At 39.4% G+C, this 16,873-nt stretch overlaps 1 protein-coding gene across 1 annotated transcript in view; it reads left to right on the top strand.

The window, feature by feature from the left end:
- Positions 1-16,873, top strand: part of Pdhx (pyruvate dehydrogenase complex component X) — a 65,841-nt gene that overhangs the window by 45,755 nt on the left and 3,213 nt on the right. Inside the window, exons 6-10 of the mRNA XM_028877919.2 lie at positions 4,467-4,641; positions 6,215-6,362; positions 9,726-9,784; positions 11,557-11,715; positions 16,390-16,454. Coding sequence (XP_028733752.1) covers positions 4,467-4,641; positions 6,215-6,362; positions 9,726-9,784; positions 11,557-11,715; positions 16,390-16,454 — 606 coding nt within the window. The remainder of the gene's footprint in view (positions 1-4,466; positions 4,642-6,214; positions 6,363-9,725; positions 9,785-11,556; positions 11,716-16,389; positions 16,455-16,873) is intronic.

Raw genomic sequence — 16,873 nt, 5'->3', positions numbered from 1 at the left:
TTGAGGTAAGGCTCATCAAGTAATACACGAGGAGATAATGAATACTGCCCTTAACGTGGTTGGAAGTCATGCAGGAGCCATCTAGAATGTGCGTCTGGGATCCTGGTCTGGGTAGTGGAAATCCTGGCTCCAGAAGATTGAATAAGGGCTTTGAAGAAGGGTTTGCCTTAGCAGAGTACCTGATGTCTAAGCTTATTGTCAGCACTGATAAGCTTTCCAGGGATCAAGAGCCTGTGATGAAGATGAAGGAGATAGTTTGAGTAGATCATAAAGTGGTGCTTGTCATCCAGATCAGCAGCAGCAGCATCTTTTAGAAGACTAAATATGGGATATTGGAAAATGGTGCGCAAGTCAAGGAATGTAGGTCTGAGGAAAGGTTCCTAAACTTGGTGACTAGGTGCCCTTTGGGAAAGCAGCTTCATGGTAGGGCAGCAGTGGCACAAAGACCTGGGACTTTCTGCTCTTATTTTCTTGAGTCAGGGTTTCACTACATAGACCGGGCTGCCTTTGAACAAGAACAGCCTTTCTCCTGCCCACCAGGTATGAGTGCCACTATGCTTAATGCATACACAAGGATTTCAAGAACTGGTGTAAACTCTGTTAGTACAGTTAGCTTCTTGATGCTCTAAGGGAACAGTGTTAAGAGCTGTGCTTACAATGCTTTTGCCTTCTTTCTCCTACTACTTCCCAGTTCTTTCCCCAGCCTTTATGCCTTCTCTACTAGAAGGAATTCAGCTTCAGTCTTCTAAGGATGAACCTTGACAGATTTCATGAAAAAAAGTGATCCTGAGGGCACGCACTATGGAGGGTCTTTGCTTCTGTGTGCTATTTGACATTAAGGTGGAGTTTAGAGAGAGACATTGCCCCAGTGTCTCATTTCAGAAGAAATGCCCTCTTCTGAAACAGTTGTAAAGCTCCAGGCTTTGGCCTGAGCTTCCCCCAGTATGTCTAACAACACGCTCTGGAAATGATGAGTGCCATCTCCTGTCTGCTCCTCCTCAGCTGAGAATGCAGGGCAAGTGGTATGGCAGCGGTTCTGGCCAGTGAGGGGCACCTCTGAGCCATTGTATCTGGAGAAGAGCACAGGCTCAGAGCTGGCTTTTAATTCCATGTGAAAACAGAAGTAGTTCTCCAGGTATGTGTTGTGCAGAAGCACGGAGTCATCAGCCAGCCTGCCTGTAAGGACTCTTTGGAGACAAGTGCCTGGCTACAGTCAGGCTTGGGAGCAGTGTTAGTCTTTGCCTTAATATCTTTGGTGTGTCTATTAGATCAGAATTGAACTTAATGTTTTTGTTCATGTCAACCACAGCATCAGAACTTGGCATGTTGGCTGTTGTCTGGTTTTAAGTAACAGTCTTTAAAATTAGTTGATGACGCACCAGAGTTAACTACCTTCTGAGGGGTGGGAAAGCTACTTGAGCTAATTTCCCAAGTAATTCATCTGTTTTCTCCTGTTTTAGCATTCTTGTTTTGTTTTGTTTTGTTGTTTTTTGTTTTTTTTTGTTTTTGTTTTTGTTTTTGATTTTTCAAGACGGTTTCTCTGTGTAGCTTTGCGCCTTTCCTGGGACTCACTTGGTAGTCCAGGCTGGCCTCGAACTCACAGAGATCCGCCTGGCTCTGCCTCCCGAGTGCTGGGATTAAAGGCATGCGCCACCACCGCCCGGCTCAGTTTTAGCATTCTTAATGCCCAGTGAATGCTTCCAATTGAATCTGATTAATTGTTTTAATGAGCAGAAATCATTAAAATCATCTCTGCATTATAGGAACTAAATTGTTGGCTGTTACTAAACAACAATTAACATTTACACTTCATGAGCTATATAATTGTAAAATCAATAATAAAAGTTTATTACAAATCTCTGGTCAGAATTATTTTCTACTTATTTTTTTTTTTTTATGATTAATGGCTCCTCTTCACTTTTATTCCTCACCAAGTACTGTTTTACCCAGTAATCTTAATTACTTCAGAGTAAAACCAAAACATGTCTTCCTTGATAAATCAGTCATGCCCACGGGAAATAGGGCTGTGTCAAGTTAACATGCCACTCTCGTTTTTAGATTGATGAGTGGGGTACTAGTCTGTTAGATTTTTACCAGCTCCTTGGGTTTGTTTTCATCTGACAACTGACAAAGCTAACAATCTGGGTAAGAAAATGTGTCTGCTATTTGGGGATAATACAGACTATAACGTTGGACTGTAACTTATAAGCGCTCTAGAAAAGGAAATTCCTTTCATGGAATCATCGTTCTGGGTCAGTGGGACCTATTTTATATCAGTGCTTACATTTTCATCCAGCTGGCCTTTGGCCTCATGACATCAGTCTCCATGAATTGTGTCAGCTGTCATTGACCTTGACACAATTTGAGATTGGGTTATAAATATTATGGGTAAAAATTGATTTCCAAGTAGAAGGAAACTGGCTAAAAGCCTTAAAGGTCCACAAATCACTCCTGGGGACACTTGTCCCTTCACTCCCTCTGCCACTCTGTCACCGGGTTGTAAGAAGCAGTACTGTCACCAGCTCTTCCTCTGTGACTGTGTCTGGTGAGTTAGGGCCTTGTCCGAAGGTCCTACTAGTAGTTTTAGATTAGGCATATCCCAATTCCTTGTTCAATCCCAGCAGTCTACTCATTGTGGATTAATACCTTGCTAGTCTGTTCTTAGGAGACAGCTCTGCTTTCACTTGATTTCATTTGCATAGCATGTCCACTGCCTTTAGAGAGGTAGACGACACACACAGGCTTTCAGCTCGCTCTGAACCTGGGCCTACCCAAGTGCTCCCAAGCCTGGCTGTACTCAGCTGCCTACCTCTTTGCCTTGCTCACTACATTTCTATTCTGGTCCTCTGTCTCTTCCAAAGCTCATCTTGGAAGTCACATAGACACCCTTCTCCCAGCCCTTTAACCTGCCCACCTACACCATCCTGCTAAGGTCCGATCTGCCCAGGCCTCCCCCAGCTGTCTGTTTCAAAATAACCCGTCTTCTCACTCACTGCTTGACTCATTACTCTGCTTTATTCCTTCTTAAGGCTGCGTTACCTACCATTGCTGTGGTTTGTTCATGGGACTGATGGATAACTCCTCTGGAGAAAGAAGCTTGGTGGGAAGAGTCTTGTCTAACGACATTTTCTCCTAGCACCTGGAATGAGTGGGTGTTTGAGACAGACTGAGTTAGATACTGAGTTTAACTGTTTTGAGTCCACGTGTGTCTAAATGAGGAGTAGTACCTCGCCCACCTGGCTGATGTGAGTGGCATAACATAAGCGACACATGTGACACTTGGAGGACTCGCCTTTCTCCTCCTCCCCCACTCTTTCAGGGTTAGGAATCCAGCATGATGTAGCAGTTCAATTGCTTTGTCAGTTGGAGCTCTCATCTAAAAAATTCCAGGAACACCTGCACAGAAACGCCTGCACAGGGACTGGGGCCCCCACAGTCGGCTGGGCCCTCCTCTATCAATTAACAATCAAGACAGTCGCCCCCCCCCCAGACATGCCCACGGGCCAGTCCAACCTGGGCAGTCCTTTAATTAAGACTTTCTTCTCAGATGACTAGGCTGTGTCAAGTTGACTGCTAACTATAACCTAGCAAACTGAACTCAGGACTTCACATATATTATAGTCTTAATTTTATCCCTTTGTAAACAAATGTGCCTTTGTTTTACAAAGTAGTCCAAAAGACAGGTCTGTAAGTAGCTTATTTTTTTTATTCTAAGTGATAATAATTTCGGAAGTATTCTAATGAAAGCCATTGGCATTATGAACTTGGCACTTTCTGATGCCATGTGACAGTTATCTCATGAACATAAAGTAAAATATGTCTTAATTATTGCATTGCTCATCTAACTAGTGACACTTATTTTCCAATAAAAGACAAGTTTACTTTTTAATACAGATTACTACCTTTACGCAATACTGAGGGATTATGTACACTCTAGGATCAAATAGATAGACCTGTCACAGAATTCTACGTATTATGCTACCATAAGATGCTAAGTTAAGCAAGAGGGTTTTTGGGGGAAATAATTATCTCAGATATGTCCAATGAGTTCTAATTATTATAAATTCAAATTATTAATTGGGTTTTGGAAATGTATGACTACCCATTGGATACCTACTAAGAATCAGAAGACCATCTAGGCCAGTGGTTCTCAGCCTTCCTAACACTTTGACCCTTTAATACAGTCCTCATGTTGTGGTGACCTCCCCCCAACCATAAAATAATTTTGTTGCTATTTCATAACTGTAATTTTGCTACTGTTATGAATCGTAATGTAAATATCTGATATGCAGCCTCAAAGGAGTCGCAACCTGCAGATTGAGAACTCCTGGTTTAGGGAAAGACTTGCTTAGATTTTGTAGTATTTGTTTTTAGTGTTTATCTTCCTTTCACACCTCAGCACTGTTTTCTCAGACTGCCTATATTCCTTCTTGTTTCATGGTTATCCAATTTCCTCTCATTTCCAGAGATGCACTCAAATTAGTTGAGCTGAAACAGATGGGCAAGATTACCGAGTCCAGACCAGCCGCAGCTCCTCCGTCCACTCTCTCAGCATCTGTGCCTCCTCAGGCCACAGCGGGGCCATCTTACCCTCGGCCAATGATCCCACCAGTATCCATCCCTGGGCAACCTAATGCAGCGGTGAGGTCTTCTCAGAAAGATTCTATTGTTTAGATACATTAGAAAGAAAATAAAAACGGGTACTGTGTGCTTATAAGTACTTTTTATCAATCCATTTAAACAGTAGCTTAAAGTTGTAAACATAGAGAGTACCCCAAATGGTTTTCTTGTAGATTTCGTGGCACAAACAGAATTGTTTGTATGGCACTGTCTCCCAAGTAGAACTGTGATTCCGTTCCATTTTACCATGAATTGTAACCCCTCAGTACAGTACATGTGTGCTATAACCATGGCATTTTTCCTTGGATATAAGACTAATTTGCAGCTCCTGTTTATGGGCATATTTGTTTTTTGTTGAGGGAATGAAGAACTATTTAGAATTACCGTACAACAGAGTCCACATTCCTCCTCAGAGACAAGAAGTGTCAAGATTGTTTTTCTTCTGTTTATCCCATTTTTCTTCTCTGTCCCTTTAAAATCAGGGACGTAAATGCACACTGCTCCCACTGACAAAGAAGATTGTTCATTATCATACTTGGCAAGAACAGAGGACTGAGTTTCATGGGCAACATTTTTTATGCATATTAACATTGTACTGTCTGTACAAAAATTTGGTGGTGTCAGATCTTCCTTAAAGTGGCTATAGTAGGTTATTCAAGGTAGGAAGGTAAGTCTTTAAGATGCTCACAGAATATAGAGACCATGTGTTCTATGTGATCAGAACACGTTGCTAGCAGAAAGTGTCCTTAAAATATCATTTGTAAAAGGAAAAATAAATTATTGTTTTTTATTATCTTTTGGTGGCTATAATTCCATTTTAGAATAGAATAAAGATGAGGAAGGGATTACACATAACTGGACGCCCATGCCTTTACAAGAAAATTTATATTGAAATTACAGGAAGATTTATTATCTCATTTATATTTTATATTTTGAATTCCTAGGAAATAAGATACTCATTATTTTTTAAATCACAAAAATGCATGTTCTATGACTGATTATCCATTATATAGTGTGTTGCCTTTTTCTGCATTATGCCATTTTTATAAGACTTGCCTATAGTCAGTATTTGTAACAAAAATTGTCTACAGACTGTCTGGATGGATAGGTAGATACTTCTTTCTGTATTCTCTCATACTCAACATACCTGTGCATATGTGCACATATACGCATTGTATATATGTATATAGTGATTGTGTTCCTCCCATACTCAACATATTTGTTCATTTGTGTGTATACACATGGTACATATATACATGGTGATGATGGATTGGTTTATTTCTAGCTATCTTAAACATGGTAATACAAGATGTCTTATTCATAACTGAAATTTAAATTTTGCTATGTTTTGTTGCTATTTTAGTTTTATAAACTCAAGCCAAATACTTAGATTTCTTATATTCCCCCTTTATATAAAGAAATTTAATAGTACTTTCCTTAAATTAAGGAAATTTTGTATCATAAATTTTGTATCATCTTTTGTATCATAAATTATTAGGTTTCTAGGATTTCAGATAGGTAGTTGTTTTATTTTTTTTCTTTCATTCTACTTATGTTTTGGTGGACAAATTGCCTTTTTTTTTTTTAATTGCAGGGCACATTCACTGAAATTCCTGCCAGCAATATTCGAAGAGTTATTGCCAAGAGGTTAACTGAATCAAAAAGTACTGTGCCTCATGCCTATGCTACTGCTGACTGTGACCTTGGCGCAGTTTTAAAAGTTAGACGAGATCTGGTCAAAGGTTAGTAAAGTTGAGTTGACTTAACGCAGAATGCAGGGTAATCTGATGATAATCAAGTCCTTATAAAATGCACCTTGTGTATCTTTTAATCATTCCATAACCCAATTTCACTGGCTTATTTTAGCACAGAGATGAGGGGGAGCAATGTTTTCTCCTGCATGAAATAGATTGGGTGCATAATATTGAATTAGTCACAGATTATTACTCTGCACAATAAGGATTTCTGTTCTTCCATGCTTCCATTCCACAATCTCCTTGGTGATGTTTCCATCCTGTTGTTCAGTTCACACACATCCTACACTCTGCCACACTCAGAGCCCTGCCAGTACTAATACGGTGCCACTTACTGGCCAGTGGTTGTTTTCGTAAGTAAAAATAAGCTTAATATTTTTGTCTCCCTTGAGTTACTTTTTGTAAGAACAGTTGAATGACTTGCTTGCTCAGGCTAAATGCTTGTCTTAATTTTGAATACCTTTTGATAATACTAGCTGAACAAACAAAGATCTTAATAAAACACTTAACTGATCTAAGAATGCCGATTTAAGAGTGCCATAGGTGGTAAGTTTTAGACTTCACATAGGTGCTACCCTTCTTTATGAAATTTTTAATTGTATTTTCAAAACGTGTTTTCTGATATTAAATTGAACTATCTCTAAGCACATTTCAAAATAAAGTTTCAGAGAGGTGTGGATTGTTAGCATGAAGATTTTATTTCAACCTTCCCAGACCATTTGCTTTTTTTTTCCTTATTCCACTGGCTAAGGTTTTTGGTATCATGACAAAGGTCAGTCATATAGGCATTTATTCTTTATATGTTCCTGTGTTTGGGGTGGGGAGAAGCATTCAGTCTTCAACATTTACAGTAAGTTTTTATAGATCGTTTTCAGGTTGAGGAAATTCCCATTCTCTGTATTCTGAGAATTTTAAGCATGAGTGGATGCCGAACTTTTGTCAAAAAGTTTTTGGTCATCTTTTGAGAGAACTTTTCCCTTTTGGTTAAGATGCCGAACTACATTGGTTGAACTTCAGTTGTTGAATCAACCCAATATCCCCCACCCAAAGCTTCTTCATGTACTGTTTGATCTTATTAACGTTTTGTTAAGAGTCTTTACATCGGCTGGGTGTTAGTAGCACTCAGGAGGCTGGGACAAGTCCAAGATAGTCTGTCTATGTATAATTATATTAATATTTGTTATATAATTACACACATGCCCATAAGAAATACTGCCCTTCCGCTTTTCTTTCCTTGGGCTTGTTTGTGTTCCCAAGGTTTGTCTTCAGCTCATGTAGAAAAGTTGGAAAATATTTCTTCCTCCTTTACTTTATGGAAGTGTTTGGTAGAATGGGATTCTCTTTTTAATGTTGATAGAATTTAAGAGTGAAACTGTGTACATCTGGAATTTTAATTGGTAATTTAAATTAGGGTTTGTTTGGGGTTTTTGTTGCTTTGTTTATTTGGTACTTTTAGGTAAGTTCTTTTTGCAGCCGATGGAGATTCATGATCATCCTATCCCTAGCTCTCCAACACTAGGTTATAGGTGAACATTACCAAGTTCAGTTTCTTAACCGTGTGTTTAGTAACTATCAGCAGTACTTGAAATTTCCCATAGTAAGAAACTGAAACTGAAAATAGTTGACCTTTGCACACAATGGATCTGAGAAGCCTATAGCTTTGGAGATAGAAGCATCTTATGTGAAGCTAGATATACAGTCCATAAGTCATGTTTCTGAACATGAAAGTTAGAAATGGAATGGGGGGGTATCATCATATGAGGACATCAGAACCATGGAACTAGAAGTTCCTATCTGGGACATAAGAACATTGAGATGAGGGACTAAGAGGAAATGAGTAGTCAAGAGGAGAAAACCAGGAGAATCTGAGCAGCCAGGGAAACCAGTACGTGCAGGTGCTGAAGGTGAAGAAAGTGATAATGTGCTGCAGTACAATGAGGACCGAATTCTAGGTGAGGGCTGTGGGCTTAGGTGGTGTCATTGGCTGGAGCTTCTGGCTGTAGGAATCTGGATTGTCACTGTATGCCTGTGAGCAGCTGACGGGGCTAGGTGAGGTCAACAGAATGAGTTCCTAATATGACTGCCATATTTTTGAATTTTTATAAACCAAATCTTTAGCCTGTGGTTATCCTTATGTCTCCAAATACTGGCAATACACTTAGATTTCTACTCCTAGAGGAGATTTTTAACAAACCAAACAGAATGTCTATATATTTCTGGATATGTGACTAGAAGACTGCTGTGCGGCGGATGCTTACTGCATGGTTTTACGGTGTAAGGGCTGGTGCAGTTTGTCTAAGCTCTATTTCAAATCTCCCAAATACTTTTGTAGTGAGCTGTTGTTCACATAGAATTCCATGATGGCACAGTAGCAGAATACATGTTTCTTGCCATATATTCACTACATCTTGACCATGAAGTCTTTCTACAAATTCTTGAAAGAAAGGGGTGTGCTTTACCTCTCAGGTGCCATCATACCCATTGGCAGTAGCAAAGGGAAAAGTCAAACATTTGCTTATTATCAGTGACATGGGAAGGAGGGGACCCAGCTTTGTCCTTAAATTATTATGTATACTGCAAGGAAATTTGGCCACATGGATTTACCATAAATTCACAGAGATCCTCAGCATTTGCGCTAGGACCAGTGCCAGCATCACTTCATCTTTGGCAGTTGCTGTATCCTATGGCATTGAGTTAAAAAGCAGCTTCCATTTAAGCCCCTGTTTTAATGCTTAAAGGAGCTTGTCTTAAATTCTTTTTGTCATACACTTTGTTTAAAAAGGAAATGTTAAACGCCCTTTATAAATACAATCATCTATTTAATGTGCTTACATATACTGATCTTCTAATATTATCAATATATTATAAAATGTGCATAGAATAAAGACATTTGAAAATGAGAAAAACCTCTGCACAAGTACAGAGATTGTTTGCCCTTAAGTGGCGTGCTAGTTGGGCCTTTTACTTGATTGTAGTTGCAACGTGTTCTTCAAGTTCTCGTGCATGATTTCTGAATAACTTCACAAAATGGTAATCAAGGCTTAGAGGTGAACATTTTGATGGGGAAGAATATTGAAAATAGAATGCAAGGTCCTGAGCCTAGTAAGCACAGTTTTCTGGTAAGCTGTACCTCCACCCCTAGAAGTGAGCTTTTGTATCTGTGACTTAAACTGTGTGTAAGACTTTGTGTAATCCACATTTTGCTAAAGCAAGGAAACCTGTTTCTCAAAGCAAATACAGATCTGGTGTATTTTCATCACTGTGTGCCAGACATGTCCGTAATCTACAAGTTTGAAATCATAAGAGTCAGTGTTACAAATACCGGTTTGAATATGCTAATTTTTCTTTCAGATGACATTAAAGTCTCAGTGAATGACTTTATCATCAGAGCAGCAGCTGTTACTCTTAAAGTAAGTGGCCACAGCAAACTAACTGTGGCTTCTAAATGTCTCTTGGCTTAGAGTGTGTGTAATTTTATTGCTAAAAAATCCTGTTGTTTAATTTTGTTTGCTTTACAGGTAAAGACACTGCGAATCAAAAGGACTCCCAAAGTAATTATGGCAGAATAAAGACAATTTATTCAGTAAATGTTAATTTGTCCCCTGTTGTACGAAGTGCAGAGTAAGTCTGAGCAGTGACCATGAGTGACAGCGTAAACACAAGCCTTCATGGTTTGTTTCTGCAGTTGTTACTTTACAGAGTTCTGCTCTGGTTTAAGTCTGATTACCCAGGGCCTTGCCCATGCATGCAGGTGCTCTGCCTCTGGACTGTCTTGTCACTCCAGCCCTGTCAGGACTTGATGAAGTGAATTCTGGCCCTTTTCTTATCCTTACCTATACTCATTTCAGGTCATTAGAGGGCTTTTATTTTTAGTTTTATGGAATTCAGTAAAAATCACCAAAATCTAGTTGGTTTTAATGAGACCTTGGTGCTTTCTCAATTACCTTCATAGTTATTACTTGCCTGATTTTCAGCCTTCTCTTCATTTTTGAAGCATGTTTTTTCCCAGAAAGTTGCCCACCTTGTGCAGTTTCCCAACCATGTTAGTCTGGAGCCTCTGACTGCTCTGATTCTTCAGTGTTGATGTTGTCTGAGATGTTCTTAAATGCCCTTGCTTGTATTGTTGCAGACTTGTGTTCCCATTTACTTTGTTTTATTATGTGTGCCTTCCCTTTCTTAGGTCTGTGTTAGAAAACTTGAGTGTGGAATTCATTTTAATAATTTGTAAAAAAAAGGTTAAGATTATGAATATTGTTTTGAATCCAATTTAGAATCTCTGATCTTCTACAAGAGCAGTATAAGCTCTCAACCCAAGCCGTCTCTCTGGCCCCTCGTTTTTTGTAGTTTGATCTGTTGAGGGATTAGGATGTTGTTTTTCACTATTTTAACATTGTGGCATTGTTGTGAATGGACAATACAGAGAAGGTCTCAGCATGATTGACATACAGACTAAAGGAAGAAAATGAGCATCTACATAGAGTGAGAAAGTCATCCTAGCAGAGTGGCACGATCTCAGTGAGACAGGCAGAGTGGAGGCAGACTGCTCTTCTCTTGGTAGATGACACCCTGGACTCATGGGCCTTATACTCTGCAGAAAGCAGAGAATTCCTGAGAAGAGAAGCTGCCTTTTGATTTCTGTATTCAGCACCGTTTTCATCCTGTGATACTTGGTAATATCAATACACACCTGCCAGGCATTTAGTCATTTTATATATTCTTTTCATCTTTCAGAGTAGTTCTCTTTATGTTAAATCTGTACCTGTGCATCTGTAATGTCTATCTCCTGTTTGTGATGCTCAGGAAATTGCTTTTAAATAGAGGACTCACTACTTTTAATATGTATTACAGACTTGTGCTAAAAAGACAAGTTTTCATGACAAAGGAAAGTAGTTGAATATTACTACTGTTTTCTGCTGCATTGTCTCCCTCAAGGTCATATTGGTCATGTAGTTTAAAGCATGTATATCATCAGAATTGTCTCAGTCATACTGCCAAAAAGTGTTTGCTCTTCCCAAACATGAACAGTAATCAATGGTGATCCAAGCCGTTTTTTCCAAACCAGAGTTTTATGTCTTTTCTTCTGTCCAGCTGTAGTCACATGTGCAATAATGTAAGTCATATTTCTCTGACCACTTTAATCCCAAACTGCTTCCTTCATAGCATGTGTTCTTTCTACTTGCAGCAAATGCCTGGGGTTAATGTCAGCTGGGATGGAGAAGGCCCAAAGCAGCTGCCCTCTGTTGACATTTCCGTGGCTGTGGCAACCGATAAAGGTTTAATTACACCAATCATAAAGGATGCAGCTGCTAAGGGTGTACAGGAGATCGCGGACTCTGTAAAGGTGTGTGTCCAGAAAACTGTGCTCTCAGACTGTTGACTGTACTTCCGTCTTCGCACCTGCTGAGAGCCTTTTGTTAAATGTGTCTCTATGTCAGGGGAGGATATGTCCATGTGTGAGTACAGGTGTCCTCAGGCCAGGTGTCCAGATGCCCTTGGGGCTGGAGTTGTAGGCAGTTGTGACTGTGGGTGTTTGGCAATGAATCCTAGTCTGCTGCAAGAGCAGTGCACACTGCTAACCGTGGAGCCATGTCTCAGCCTCCTTCCAGGATTCTTGACGTGATCAGATTGTACTGTGGCTTTTGTGGGGAGGAGTGGTGATCTCAAGTGTTTCTCTTACACATTTAGGTTTTCAGTTTTTGTCAAGGTGTTACCTATTTTAGGATATTTAACATTTAAAAATTCGAAAAGTGATATATAGCTGAATTAGAGGTCAGCTTCATTCATGTTCTGGACAAAACCTTAACTTTTCAAAGTCCAAAATTAAATCTTAAAGATTGTCTTAGTTGGGATTTCTACTGCTGTGACAAAACACTATGAGCAAAAAGCAAGTTGGGGAGGAAAGCGTTTATTCGACTTGCATTTCCACCGCGCCGTTCATCCCTGAAGGAAGTAAGGATCCTGGAAGCAGGAGCTGATGTAGAAGCCATGCGGGAGTGCTAATTACTGGCTTGCTCAGGCTGCTTTCTTACAGAACCCGGGACCACCAACCCAGGGATGGCACTGCCCACAATGGGCCCTCCCATCAATCACTAATTAAGAAAATGCCTTAGAGCCAGGTTTTATGGAGACATTTTCTCAGTTAAGGTTTCCTCCTTTCAGATTATTGTACTTTGTGTGTCAAGTTAACATAGACTAGCCAGCACAACAGTGTTATTTCAGGTCGATTTTAAAGTTGTAAATAAGACCACTGAAACCAAAGCAAAGATACTTTAGTTTTTCTTGAATCTCTTGAAAAGCAATTTTTAAAGTTCAATATAAAGGACTTTTTGTCACTAAAGCATATCACATTCCAAAGTAGAGAGCGTTCAGGTCAACTCTGACAGCCACGGTAATTTCCAAGGGTGTTTCTTAGCAGAAGTATCATGGGTCTTGAAGTGTTCACATTGAAACTTTGATACTCGTTTGATTGATTGTTTTCATTTTTCCTATAGCAAGGATGTATTTTATACTGATTGGTAGAATAGGTTATGTAATAGATAAAAGGCAGAGGATAAGACTTCCTTGGGGAGCTCACGATTCTATTTGCCCAAAGTAAACATTGCAAGTTGGTCTGTTTTCAAACATAAAGCTATAAAAAATTATCTTACTTAGAGTTTTAGAATTATACATAAAGATGAATTTTAGTGGGTCTAACATTTTTAGTTCTTCATTCTTCTTTGAAAAGATTTGCAACATATATCTATATGAATTAAAATATAACTATATTTCTTAATTGAAAGGTTGTACTAGTTAGGTCAGTTCAAAAGTCAAAGTTAATAGACTGATTTTCTGGGATATAACATAAGTTGTTTCTTATTGTCCACAAGGGATACATTCCAAGGCCCCCTCATAGATGCCCCAAACCAGTCCACATGTACTTTTCCCTGTACATGCAGTCCTGTGCAAACTTAATTTATGAATAGGGCACAGTATGGGGTTAATAATAACACTAAAGTAGAACAGTTATAACGGTATCATGTAATAAAATTGCCAGCATCATTACTCTTGCCCGTTGGAAACATTTTTAAGTACAATATGAATTAGGTGAACATGAACACTGTAGTGATCACTCTGGTGATGCCAGGAGACTTGACCTGGTGGAGAGAGCTACTCAAGTGTCATCTGGGCGGGCAGTATATATACACGCATGAGGACGCTGGACCAGAGAGGCCGTGCATGCGTTGTTTAGCTCCATTCTCTCAGCATGCTACTCAGAACAGCATGTAATATCAAAATTACTATTCATATCTAGAATTTTCCATTAAATATTTTCAGCCTGTGAGTTGACCACAGGGTAACTGGAAGTGCCACAAAGGGAAGCTCAGGCTCTGGGCAATCCTGTTCATGAACTTTTTTATCAAGGATTTTTAGCACTATTGAGAAACATGTGCTTCAGTGTTGTGAAGGTGAAATGAGAGTAAGCGTTGAAATAACATTTTTAAAATGCTAGGTGAAAGTCACTGATCTGTAGAGCTGGAATTCCCCCATCTTTATGTGCATTACACTTTAACTATTACAGGTTTCATTGGTTCTGAGCAATTTGGCAATTTTTACTACTATAATACCACATTATTAAAATAGCTATGCTAGCATTCTCTGGTCCTTGCATTTGAAAGAACCTTAGCTTAAGAGATGAGGAAGTAGTCCCAGCACCTTTCAGGTTTGCCGAGCACTGGCTGAAGAAGGCACAGCTGCTCCAGCCCAGGTCAGCATGCCTCTCTTGATCTGATGGGAGCCAGGCACTAAACTAGGTGTTGTGCTTAATCTCATTAGTCATGATGACTCAGCTGCAGCTCTTCTGGTAATAAATGCACTTACTCGCCTGTGCTTTCATGTGGAATTTTGACTCCTTACCCTCCAGGGAAGGCAGGCAAGCCAAGTTCCAGTTTTGGAAGAATGTCACTTTACAGCTGCTATTTTGTTGCTCTTTATATGTGAAGATTTTATATTGTGTCTTGTTCAAAAATATAATGCGTTTGTGTTTGAACAGAAAAAACTTAGAATGATTTTAATTCTAGAAGTAAAATCATTTTGTGTCTATGTAGACTAATATGACTATCTCTTAAGTGAATGCTTTGCAATCTTGTTACAGAATTCTAAAGGTGTTTGTATAATTAACAGTGACAAGAATGACTGTAATAACAGCAGCTGGCATTCTGTGTGTCAGCTTCTCCCCCCCCCCCTTTTTGAAAGAGTTTTCTCTACTTAGGTCTGTCTGTCTTGGAACTCGTTTTATAGGCCAGGCTGGCCTTGAACTCACTGAGATCCACCTACCTCTGCCTTCTTCCCAAGTGTTAGGACTGAAGTTGTGTACCACAATGCTAGTCCTGTGTGTCAGCTTTTGTTGTAAGCTTTTCTTACATATTCTCTCCAGTTCTCTTTAAAGACATCCTATCAGGCACAAAATAATAATTTCATGAGGTTGATAAACTGATAAGGAAAACTCTTAAATAATTTGTGTAAGCCCCTGTGCAGTTAAGTGGTGGATCTGTCACTCAACCCTGTCTGTCAGCTGGACTCTAGAGTAGAGTTCTACCAACAGGCAAGCTTTACATTTTCCACCAAGTTGTTTGGCCATTGAACAGTTAGAGGCCATTGTTCCTCTAAATCAATAATATTTTCTTAACAAACAAAGAAAACATATTCCATATTAAAGAGATAAACAGATGGAAATCCCTGAAGAATCAGCAGTTAACACACACACACACACACACACACACACACACACACACACACACACACGGCAGTAACTTGACGGCTAGAAAAGAAAAGGAATGTAGCTGTGCAGCTACAGTGTTCTGGCTGTTAGACCAATCATGTAGCTCAGGATAGAGATGCTGAGACAGAAAGTTCAGAACAGAGAGGCTTGAGTTACCAGTCATCCACCAAAGAAGCAGTAAAGGCTATGCAGGAATGTGCAGTCAGAGCTCCGTGGCTCTTTGCCTGGGCAGGCAGGAGCCATCTTTTTGAGGGGTCCCTGGATCTTGGGCAGATTAGCCCAGGACTCATGCTGGCAATGTACAGCTTCTCCTGGACCCTCGCTTGGCTGGCTCCTTCTCACTGTTTGTATCAGTCCAGTGCTACCTCCCAGGCCTTCTGTAGCATCCATGGCTTGTACATTTCCCTGTCCTGTGTTCCATGACCCCGTTGCCTCACTATTTCAAAGTAATGTGTTTATTTGTTGACCGTTCTCTGTTCTCTGCTCTCTGATGTTAACTACCTTGTTCATCACCATAGATCCAATTCTAGGAGAGTGCTGGAATCCACTAGTTAGTTGTTCAATGAATTTGTATTTTTAATAAAACTTGCTGATAATCTTTCAAGGGCCTGTGTATCCCTATAAATCCATCTGTGGTCCTCTGGCTAAGTAAACCGGTGCTACTTACTCACTTCTTGACCCCAAGTCACCCCTAAGATGTCAGTGTGGGGTTAAAGGCAAGTTCCAACCAAATTCAGATATGCAGAATACCATTACTACATCATTTGTATGTATTTTATAGAGAGTTACTATATTACATATATATTATAATGTAGTTAATATTACTATATATGTATTTATATATAGTATATATATTATATAGTAGCAAACCCTAGGTCCTGTACTATGCTTATTTCTTCATTAAAAGGCAAAGGCAGGTTTATCCTTTTAATTGACAAGACATGTACATTATTAGAATTTCTCCAAAACTTAGGAGATTGACAAGAATGCCAACTTTCATATTTTTGTGGTACAAGAAAAAAGCTTTATAGGCAGCATATAAAGTGTTGTGTATAGAAGACGTGGGACCATTGCCCAGTGTTGGTACTTGAGAGCTTGAAAGCTTTTCAAGGAGCATTGTTGAGGTTTGACTTCTCCTATTGTCTGTGTGAACATCTACCACTTGCCATGAACCTGAGAGTAGACCCTGTACAAATATTTCCAGGGACACGATCACCTAGAGCGTGACTTTGTTGTTGTGCTCTCTTCTTTTCTCAGGTTCTGTCGAAGAAAGCAAGAGATGGAAAATTGTTGCCTGAGGAGTACCAAGGAGGCTCTTTTAGGTAAGATTCAAACTGAATTATCAGTAGCATCAAGCAAATAGAATAAGACTTATTCAGTCCATGTCAGCCATTTTTGTGTGTTCGTTAAGACGTTTTAAAAATATAGGCTCAACATCATACTTTAATTTAAATAGCAGGCATGTGAAAGTATTGCTCAGAATAGTTAGGCACAGCTAGAGGGACCTGTCAGTTGTGAAATAAACATTCTTTTTATTAGCTGTTAGCATCATAAAATGATGCTCAAGTTCTTCAACTTTTGTTTTTTAGTTACTTTATAAGCAAGGTAGTTATAAACCTCAGCCATTTCCTTTCTCGTGATTTATTATTATTATTATCATCTAAATAATGTACCTATGATAGTTTTTCATTACCAGCTCTACCTTTAAGTGTCACTAACATAAAATATACTGAATGTGGCC

Source organism: Peromyscus leucopus, chromosome 4 (genome assembly GCF_004664715.2).
Source record: "Peromyscus leucopus breed LL Stock chromosome 4, UCI_PerLeu_2.1, whole genome shotgun sequence".
Classification (NCBI taxonomy): Eukaryota; Metazoa; Chordata; class Mammalia; order Rodentia; family Cricetidae; genus Peromyscus; species Peromyscus leucopus.
Note: the sequence above shows the minus strand (reverse complement) of the source record. Positions and strands in the feature narration are given on the sequence as shown.